This window comes from Rhodotorula paludigena (assembly GCF_050403205.1).
Source record: "Rhodotorula paludigena JCM10292 DNA, Rt_paludigena_JCM10292v1_ctg99, whole genome shotgun sequence".
Taxonomy (NCBI): Eukaryota; Fungi; Basidiomycota; class Microbotryomycetes; order Sporidiobolales; family Sporidiobolaceae; genus Rhodotorula; species Rhodotorula paludigena.
Genome location: NW_027481359.1, coordinates 23,483 through 33,385, shown reverse-complemented (window position 1 = coordinate 33,385; position 9,903 = coordinate 23,483). Strand labels below are relative to the sequence as shown.

At 66.7% G+C, this 9,903-nt stretch overlaps 3 protein-coding genes across 3 annotated transcripts; all 3 read right to left on the bottom strand.

Moving 5' to 3' along the window:
- Positions 1-52: 52 nt before the first annotated feature.
- JCM10292_002221 (uncharacterized protein) lies at positions 53-1,976 on the bottom strand (the record flags this gene model as incomplete). The annotated part of the gene is made up of 7 exons (XM_076652898.1): positions 53-314; positions 384-457; positions 528-679; positions 742-1,080; positions 1,137-1,251; positions 1,323-1,453; positions 1,778-1,976. 7 exons carry the CDS (start codon positions 1,974-1,976, stop codon positions 53-55), a joined length of 1,272 nt encoding a protein of 423 aa, XP_076501562.1.
- A 689-nt stretch (positions 1,977-2,665) lies between these two features.
- Positions 2,666-8,561, bottom strand: UBP2 (ubiquitin-specific protease UBP2; the record flags this gene model as incomplete). The annotated part of the gene is made up of 16 exons (XM_076652897.1): positions 2,666-2,702; positions 2,792-2,840; positions 2,902-2,955; positions 3,014-3,082; positions 3,186-3,471; positions 3,546-4,017; positions 4,075-4,189; positions 4,249-5,031; positions 5,093-5,326; positions 5,389-5,503; positions 5,560-6,188; positions 6,250-6,336; positions 6,402-6,565; positions 6,626-6,718; positions 6,787-8,491; positions 8,546-8,561. 16 exons carry the CDS (start codon positions 8,559-8,561, stop codon positions 2,666-2,668), a joined length of 4,908 nt encoding a protein of 1,635 aa, XP_076501561.1.
- A 317-nt stretch (positions 8,562-8,878) lies between these two features.
- JCM10292_002219 (uncharacterized protein) lies at positions 8,879-9,865 on the bottom strand (the record flags this gene model as incomplete). The annotated part of the gene is made up of 2 exons (XM_076652896.1): positions 8,879-9,566; positions 9,642-9,865. The coding sequence occupies 2 exons, from the start codon at positions 9,863-9,865 to the stop codon at positions 8,879-8,881; spliced, it is 912 nt and encodes a 303-aa protein (XP_076501560.1).
- Between the last annotated feature and the right edge of the window lie 38 nt (positions 9,866-9,903).

The window sequence follows — 9,903 nt, the reverse complement described above, 5'->3', positions numbered from 1 at the left end:
GGGGGGGGGGGGGGGGGGGCGCGGTTTGGGCCGGTAGCCCCCCCCCCCCCGCCTATGGGGGGGGGGGGGGCGCGCGGGCCGACTTGTGGGCCGGGGGGGGCGCCCGCGACTGGGCCCACGTGAAGCGCGTGCCGATCGACGAGATATCGGCGCGCATCGAGGCGACGACTTCGGTCGTGTTGGTCACACGGAAGTCGCGGTGGTCGATCGAGCCGTCGTTGGCTGTCTCGTCCTTCTCGTACTCGAACTGCATGTAGAGCTTGATGCGAGGGAACGTGTCGTACATCGTCTCACTGAAGACGCAGTCCGTGAGCCTGTTTGGAGACAAGCTCGTCAGTCCATGACTTTCAGTCCTGAGAGAGAAAACGGCTTCGGATGCGCACCAGTTCTGTTGAAGCTGGGCTTGCGAGATGCCTGTAGTGTCGCTTGTGTGGTAGGCGGCACCCATCTCGGCGAACTGGGGTGCAATGACGAAAGGTGAGCTTGAGCAGCAGGCTGAGTAGCTGGCCAGGAGAAGGTAGACGCACCATGCACGCCTTGTCGGGCTTCTGCTCGCAGTAAGGCACGTACCACGGCTCGATCGCCACGCCGCTCTCCGGGTTGATGCCGCGGATAATCTGACTGCAGTAGCCCTCGGGCTGCCTCGTGTTCTCCGTGTCGGACGGAATACCCTTGTAGTCTGCGGCGAAGAGCGAGGTGAGCGGGAGCGCGCGAGCAGCACGAGAAAGCACAGCGACGCACAGACCGACAGGCCAATCCAGTCGACAACGTCGTCACCAGGGTAGTACGGGCCGAAGGGGTCGTCGCCGGCATCGAGCACGCCGTTCTGGTTCGTGTCGAGGAGCGCCTGGTCGGCAGCAGAGAGCGATGTGTAGGCAGTGCCAGTCTGCCCGTACGGGTAGCCCTGCGGCGTGTTGGGCGCCCAAACCATGATGGTTTCGGGCGCGACCGCCTTGACGAGGTAGTACATGTTGTGCCAGGACTGGTTGAACGCGACGGGCTGCTGGCCATACTCCATCCACAGACCCTGCATTTCCGGCGCGTAACGCAGGAAAACGGTGCGGTTGAGGTTTTGTTGGTCTGCGAGTCGACCAGTGTCAGCCTCGACATCTCGTGACAAGGACAAGTTTACGCACAATCGAGGATCTGCTTGCCGAGCGCCGTGAAATCGTCGTCCGTGATGGCATCGAACCCGTTATTGGGGTAGACGGTCAGGAAGACATGCGCGTCTGTTGCTGACCGCTCGATTTGCTGTGGGAAGAGGTGAAGATGAGCCGAGTTGTTCCTCGTCTCGGCTAGAACCGAGTAGGCCTGGCACGCACGTTCTCTGGTGCGGGACCACCAGCACCGGTCGTGTAATTGAAGGGGGGGAGGGGGATGCTCTGCGCCATCTGGAAGACGGGCACGTTTACGCCAAGCTTCTCGTTGATGATGGACGGCGTGTCATGGTACGCTGCAGGACACGTCTAGCGTCAGCACGAGTAACAGCAACTCATGGCTGGGCCTGCTGCGCGAAAAGAAGACGAGGTCTGGCGGAGGGCTGGAGACCCCGCGTATACCGAGCGGATCGAGCACAGCATCGGGCGCCCTCGGCTCGCGCGGCGCGCTTTGCAGCGCATTCCCACACGTGCAGACGCTGTGTACACATCCCGAAGCAGCCACCGTCTGCCCATGGCGCGGTGAGAGCGGGGGCGGTCACGCTTGGCGGACGCCTCGGTGCAAGCGCGCGAAGGCGGGGGAGAATCCGATCGTCTCTGTCACGAGGAGAGGGACGCACGGTCTGCCGAGTCGAACCAGAAGCCGAGCATGACCTGGCCGTCGTTGGGCTCGCCGCGCACCTGGGCGTGGACGGGCGCGACGGCGGCGAGGGCGGCGCATGCGACCGTGGCGGAGGCGGCGACGCGGGCGAGGCGCGAGCGGCGCGAGGGCCGCCGCGGGCTGCGGGCGGGCGCAGAGGTCGACGCGGTGCACTGCATCGTTCGAGGCGCGCACGGGGGCGGGAGGGCGAGCGAGACGGGGGCGAGGGCGGCGGTTGGAGGAGCGACGGGGAGCGGGCGCGCGCTGGGCTCGGGCGAGGCGCAGGCGCGGGTGCGCGGGATCGACGGGGCCGCAGGGGCGGGTGCGGGCGGGTGTGCACACTCACGCGTGCGCTCGAGGGGCGCGAGGCGACGATGCGAGGCGGCAGAGACGGGCGCTGCTGCGCGCTTGCACAGATCGAACTCGCCGAGGAAGCGAGACGGAGGGGAGCGCGGAGGCGAGAGAGGCGAGGGCGGGAGAGGGCCGAGAACGACGAGAGGCTGCTGCACGCAAGCGCTGCTCTGTTCTGCCGTGTGCTGCTGCGAGTGCGGGCGACAGACGAGCGCAACCCGAGGCGAGCGCTTTCTCGGGGCCTTCGCCGCCGCGCGCGCGCTGGAGCCTCGCCCCTCGTCGCCGCCGCGCACAACATCCCTGACGCGCTCGCACCCTCGACGCGTCCTTTCCTCTGTGTTGCTCTCGCTCTGCTAGCCACGCGCAGCTCAGACTCAGTCACCAGCACCTCCCCGCGATCGCGACGTGTTTGGCGAGAGCATGCAGAGTGTATGCAAGTTTTGCGAGTGTGCGCAGACAGAGGTAAAACTACCGTACCGCTGGATTGGTCGAGCAAGCGGCGCAACACAGCCTTGAGTCACACTGGCTCGCGCTTGATCGATTCAATCGCATCCCTGCAGGCGAGTGAAGCGCACAGTGCGCGCCGGTCAGTGAAACGAACGGCAGGGCACAGAGCGGGGCGAGCGTGCGCCGGCAGACGTACGTGCAGTCTTTTCGCACGTAGGCGAGGAAGTAGGCATTCGTGTCACCCGCTGCAGCAACCCGAGATGGTCAGCGTGTGGCGGGAATGAAGCGGGCGGGGGCACGACGCACTCGTCTCGCGGAAGACTTCGTCCTTGTCGACCTCGGACACGACAGAGTCGTTGTCTGCGCACATGCAGCGTCAATGGAGCTGCACGAAAGTTGTGCGCGAAACTGCACGCACACTTGAGCCAGCGTTGCGGGTTGCGGTGGTCGCGCTGATAGATGTAGTAGTGCCCGCTCAACGCCGTCCCTGCAAGACGAGACAATAGTCAGCGCGATCACATTCATCCAGACTGTCTGCGGCACTAGCCACCGCCGTGCGCGCAGACAAGGCTGGCGAGAGGGCGACGAACCTCGGTGGATGAAGACAGCCGTGAGCTCATATCGCGTCCCGTCACTTCCCTCGCCCTCCCTCCACACCTCGTGCAGCTCGTCGCGCACCTCCTTGACGCGCTCCTGCAGAGCGACAATCTCGGCTTCGAGGTCGGTCGCCTCGGCGAGCGTCTCGTCGACGAGGTGCGGGTAGAGCACGTCGGTCAGGCTGGATGAGAGGCCGAAGGGGGAAGACGACGAGGCGAACGAGCGCAGGTGAGAGGCGTGAGAGGCCGTGTCACGCAGGAGCGTCGCCGTGTTGGAGCTCTGTCAGGGCCAACGAGACAAGACGGTCAGCTGCGCGCCGTCAGATGCACTCGTAGCGCGAAAGAGCCACGCACCTTGTCCTTCGTAAGCTTGGCGAGGTGCGTCCTGGTGCGGTCAAGCTCGGCCCTGAGCTCCTCTGTCCTCCGCCTCTTCTCCTGCCCACGCTCGTCCCGCTCGTCCACCTCGAGGTACCTCCTCACGTCGACCTCCTCGTAGAACTGCAGGTGCGCGTTGCTCTTGTACACGGTCTGCTTCTCGCGGTCGTACTGCACGCGCTGCAGCTGGATCTGCAGCACGCGCGGTGGAGGTGCGACAAGCGCGACGCGGCGCTGCGCCGGGTGCCCTTCGAGCGTGATGGGCGAGGGGGCAAAGACGGCGTCGAGACCGTCGTAGATGTCGCGCGTGAGGGCAGGCGAAGTCGAGGCAGAGGAGGGAGAGACATCGACAAGGAGAGACGAGAAGGGCTCGTCCTGAGTGCGGATCGGGTCGGAGACGGAGGAGGGATCGTCAAATACGAGTTGCTGCCGCATAGTGCCGAAGAACGTTCTGCGACGGGCATAGGTCAGCCACGATCGTGTCGATTCCGCAAACGGCTAGGCTCACCGCCTGAGCAGGCTCGCCGCCTCCTGGGCTTGCCCGTTTGCCGAATTGGCGAGTAGCGCCGCCTCGACCTGGAACATGACGTTGTCCATGCACTCGGTCACGTCGTTCTGGCGGCCTGCGAGACCAACTTGTCCAGCTAGATGCGCAAGAGCGACGGGAGAAAGACAGATGTACCGAACGCCATGTAGGTCGAGACCTGCCTCTCGAGTTCCTTCTGCTTCTCATTTCCAGTGGCCAAGCCCGGCGGTAGCTCCGGCGAGGGCGCCCGAGCAGCCTGACGAGGCGGAAGAGGCGGCGGTTCGCGCTCGTCCGCATCGTTGACATCAACCGGCATCGCGTCGACCTGGCTGTCGTCCTGCGTCTCGCGCTGCACGAGCGTGTCGGACGAAGACGTGGCCGCAGCGGACGAGACGCGCGAGACAGGCTCGGCGCCCTTCTGCTCCTCCGATTTGCCGCGCTTGGCGCTGCGCCGCTCGTCGTCGGTCACAGCGTCCGCCATCTCGGCATCCTCGCCGCTTGCGCTGCCAAGCATCGATTCGCCAAGAGACAGGTTGGCCATGCGCGCGCTGCCCGCGAAAGAAGGCGAGCTCAGCGGAGCCGCTCCCGTCGCAGACTGCGAGTCGAGCTGCATCTCGGTGTTGGACGACGCAGCTGGCGAGACGGCGTCGGTCTCGCCGTTCTTGCGTTTACCCAGGATGTACGACGGCGAGCGCGCGCCACTCGCCGCAGCAGCCGACATCGCGTCCGTCTTGCCCGGCTCGACGACAATCGCATCGGGCTCGTCAGACAGCGGCTTGTCCTTCTCGACAACAGGCGAGCTTGCGCTAGCATTCGCTGCGGCGTCGGCCTCTTCCTTTGACGGGACGAGCGCGAGGTACGCAAGCTCGGTCTCGGGCGTGACGGCCGAAATGGGCGAGTGGATGAGCTGCTCGTAGAGCGTCTGTAAGAGCGTGACGACTGCGCGAAGAAAGTCTGTCAGGGCGAGCGGAAAAGAATGAACACAAAATGTGGATCGTACATCGCTTTGAGCGCTTGACCTCGGCAGTCGTCACGACGCGGCCACCGACGCGAATGGCGGGACCGTCGTGCGGTGTCGGCGTGTTGTGGAACGCGAGGATGGTCTCGCGCACCTCGCGGACGGTGAAAAAGTACTGGAGAAGCGAGTTGAGGTAGCAGGTGTTGGCGATGTTGGTGAGGCCGACAGGGACGTTCGGATCCGCAGTGATGCCCGCCTGCCAACCGCTTTCGGGATCTGCACGTGCTTGAGATCAGCCGAGCACTCGAGCATTGTAGAAGTCAGAGTCGCCGACGCACCCCTCTTGCCGCTCTTGACGAAGCTCAGCAGCTCCGGGTCGTTCCGCGCCTCGGCGACGACCTCGAGCGCTTCGCGCATCTTGGCCTTGGCCGTGTCGGTCGCCGCATCCGACATCTGCGAGCCAAAGCAGTCAGATCAGCTCGCGTGGGAATATGAGAGAAAGCGCGCACTCGGATTTCGAACACCGGGATGATCATGCTCGTCTCGAAATCAGCCGAGATGTCGAGCTGGCGATGCGCCGCGTCGAGGTCCATCCTGGACTTCCCAGCCGCATTATCACCCGCCGCAGCGGCCGGGTCGTCCATCGAAGCGAGCACCGCCTTGAGCACCTCGTTGTTCGTGAAGTCCGCGACCGCCTTTGCCGCCTTGAACAGGGCGACACGCCTGTCGGGGTGCTCGACCTCGGCATTGCGCTTGTCAAACGCCTCGTACATCTCCTCGTCCGAGCAGTGCCTGCCCTCCCACGGGCCAGGGAGGCGCAGCTCGTGGAATGCGGCGTTGACCTCCGACGCGGTGAGCTGCCCGCGCGACTTCTCCATCACGAGCTTAGTCTGCATCGCGTCCGTGTTGCGCTGCTCGGCGATGCGCACGAAGGCCTCAAAGTACGGCGGGCGCTGCCAATCGACGCGCTTGGCGATTTGCTGGTCGTACACGGACGACACGATGCGGTCGGCGAGGTCGGGCGTGAGGCCGAGTGTGTCGTACTCGTCGGCGTAGCGGTCGAGCGCCGGGTTCGACGGATGCGACGGGCGCGACGAGCTGGACGAAGTCCACGCCTCGTGGTTCGGGACGCGAGGCACTGCGAGGAGGGACAGCGTTGGTAAGTCTCACGCGAGTGCATTCTGCGGAAAGACACGCACGTTGGTCACCGCCCAGAGCATCCGCCAACGCCGGTCTCGCCGCCTTGAGCTCAACCCTCGTTTTCGGCAGCTTCGCCGCGAAGTCAGCTGCACGCATGGGGCAGCCTCGACAGTCAGTCGCTGACAGTCGAGAGAGCGCAAGGAAGACGCACTCTTGCGCTTGGCAAAGTCCTCGAGCCAGATGCCAATCTCGAGCCAGCAGCGCAGGAGGCGCTCGCGGTTCGCGCGGCCCGTCGCGGTCGACTCGTCGACGTTTGGCATGCACAGCGCGCCGTCCAGCAGCTGGAAGCCGAGGACGGCGATGAAAATGTCGTTGCTGTGCATTCGAGCAGGTCAGCTAACTGCAGCAAAGTGGCGAGAGCATTGCGACACTCACGCTGTTGCGTTCCACGGCATGTTCTTCGAGAAGTGGTTGCCAGCTGTCGGGAGTGAGCGGGACTCGCCCGAGAAGAGCAGATTGTCGATCGCCCTGCACTCACGTACCTTTCGTCAGTCAAGGCCAGGCGAGATCAGCGGATTCAGGAGGGCAAGACGCACTTCCACACGGTCGTCGCCGCTCCCCACCGTGCCTGGTCAGGGGTCTGTCCCACGCTTGGCCCGTCCCCTCGCTCGTCGAGCATGCCCAGCCACAGCTTGGCGGGGATCACGGCGGGATACCAGTCCGTGTCAGAGATGGCCGCCGCGCGCTTCGAGCGGTCCGCCTCGAGCTCGACGAGCGGGCCGAGGCTCTCGAGCGGCCTGGGGGCGTAGTCGTGCTCGGCCGAGAAGGACGACGGGTCGGCGGGCTCAATCGGCGCGGGCGGGGCGGACTGGCCGCGCGCAGAGAGGAACGAGACGTCGGTTGGCGCGACGGTCCGCGCGACGTGCCACAGGTCGGGCTCGTCCGCGTCGTGCGCCGTCGCAGCTTCCGAGGGCGTGATTGGCGCAAAGAGCGCCCAGGACCAGGTCGAGCGGCAGAAGAAGAGGTGCGGGTGCGGGCGGGCGGCGTCGAGCTCGGCACGAGTGATGGTGCGGTAGCCCTTCTTCGCGGGCGGCGGGGCGGCCTTGGGTGGAGGCGAGGGCGGCGCAGGAGAGTCGGTCGAGGGTGGAGCAGGGAGAGGAGCACTGTCCGTGGCGGCGGCAGCAGAGACAGGCGGGAGGGGCTTTCCATCCTCCTGCATGGCGACGTCGCTCGTCGTCGTCGAAGGAGGGGCAGACGCCTGCGAGTGGCCGTTCGAGCTGCCCTCTGGCGCCGACGCGCTGCCCTTGTCGACCCAGTCGCCCATGGGACGGTACACGAGCCCCTTGCCCGACCCGCCCTCGCCCGCCGGCGTGCTCTTCACCGGCGCGAGGTCCCACACGCTCTCTTTCCACATCCCGACCTTTGAGCCGTTCTCCCCTTCTTTAGCCAGCACGCGCGGGACGGTCCACCACCCTTCGAACGCCTGGTCGGCGGGCTCCGCGCGCCACTCGAGCAGCCGCGGCGGCGGCGGGGGCGGCGAGGCGGGCGCAACGGCGTGCTCGACATGCTGCACCGCATGCTCGAGCTGCACGACCTGCTCCCAGCTCTGCCCGCCCCACACGCCCGCGTCGCCCGCCGCCCCGGCGCCGGTCCCGCGCGAGGTGGACGCGACGGGCGGCGAAGCGGGCGACGGCGCCCACTCGTCGTCCCACGTCTGCGCGCCCTCGCTGTGCTTGTGCGTCGGGGCTGCGGCAGCCGCAGACGAGTACAGGCGCTCGCTCGGGCGCGAAGCCGGCGACGTCGACGAGCCATACGTCCGCTGGGGCTTGCTCGAGCGCCGCTGCTGCACGACGGGCGGCGCCATGGAGTGCGGGTCGTCGAGCAGCTCGGCGTCCTGGATGTCGTCGTCGCTCAGGTCAAGAGAGTAGCTTGGCTTGGACGAGCGCCGCCGACGCGCGTCGGTCGAGGCGGACCCAGCCGGGCGGAAGCTCGTTGTGCCCGAAGCGCCCGGCGTCGAGCTGTTACTTGCGCTTGAGCGCCTGTGCGATACTGCTGGGGCGGAAGCATGCGCTGTGGAAGGAGGCCCGGAGCCGAAGAAGGACGAGCCGGGGACGGGGGCGGGCTTGGGCGGGACGGGAGGCGGTGCGTCGGGCGTGTAGTGGGGCTTGCTGGGCTGCGCATGGCTGCTGTGCGCGGACTGGGCCAGACTCGCGGCGTACGAGGGACGGGCGGGGACAGCGGGGGGACGAGGCGGTGGAGCCGAGTCGGGGTCGTTGTGCGAGGGACCACCCTGTGCGTTTGCTGGACGAGTCGAGTGAGCACCAGTGACTCTCAGAGAGCTCGCAGGCTGCGCACCGGGCGGGTCGTGCATGTTGAGCGAGGCGCACAACGACAAGAGGCCAAGTCAGGCTGATGACACAGGTCGAGTCTGCGTACGACGCGTCAAGGTGCCGCCTGGCTGCAGGCGCGAGTCTGTGAGCTTGCTGGAAAGCAGTCACAGAGGAGAAAAAAGCCGAAAGAAGCGAGACGACAGAAGCTCTCCTCAAAGGGCCGACAAGATGCGGAAGGGATGGGTGAGTTCGGCGCAGCCGCCAGAGGCGCGGTTCTAGGATCTACAACAGCTAGAGTACTTCTCGAGGAGACATACAACAAGGATCAGCCGATGGAGAAGCGCATTCTCGCACATCCTCAAATTCTCCCCTTGGCCCCTTCCGCGTCGCCCGCCTTCACTTCGCTCCGTTCGCCGTCTGCTTCTTCCTCCGCATCCTCCTCGTCGTCTCCAGCGACGTCTCCGCCGAGCGGCGCCCCTCTCGCGACCCACCGCTCGACCCACTCCCTCGCCGTGCCCACCGCCTCGTGCATGACGCCCTCCCTCCTCCCCCACGCGACCGCGCGCTCGAGCTCGCCCCACCCCTCGACCCACGCGCGGCTGCGCTCGCCCGCCTCGGGCCACGCCGGGTCGAGGTACGTCGCCGTGTAGGCGGGCGAGAGCGCGGCGGCGAGAGGGGAGAGCGGCGCGGGCGGGGAGTGCGAGGCCGGAGAGGGCGCGAGCGAGGTCGAGGTCGACGACTGGGCCGAGGATGCAGTGGCCGAGGTTGACGGGGCTGAGGGCGCGAGCGAGTCGAGCGCTGCGCCGAGACTTGCGACGGGAGGCACAGGTGGCGCGGTCGTGTGAGCCTCGGCGGAAGGAGGCGGAGAGGCGGGTGAAGTCGAGGAGGGCGGCGGCGGCGGGAGGAAGAAGAGCTCGAACGAGTACTCGCAGCTGGCGACGAACGAGGGCGAGGTGGGGTCGGTCGAGGGGCTGAGGATGTGCGGACTAGGGTCCTTGAGCGTGAGGAGGTGCGCGAGGTGGGTCGCGGTCCCGATTCGCAGCCCGCTGTGCTCGGCAGTGCAGTCCTCGTCAGTCCTGCGTGCCGTGCGCTGGTCCAGAGAGCGCGGGAAGGGCCCGCACCTCTCCTCCCAAGCCTCGCGCTCGGCAGCCTCGGCGGGCGACTCTCCGTGCTCGACGCCGCCCTTTGGAAAGACGTGGAGGTGGCGCTTCTTGCGCGAGCTGACGACGAGGAACGTCGGCTGCACGGGCTCGCTCTGGGAAGGCGCTCGAGGCTGGCCCGCGGTCGAGGCGGGAGCCGGGAGGAAGCACACGACAGCGACGGCAACTCGTCGCGGAGAGGCCATGGCAGGCGCGAGTGGAGCAGTGCGAGTGCAGGCAGAGG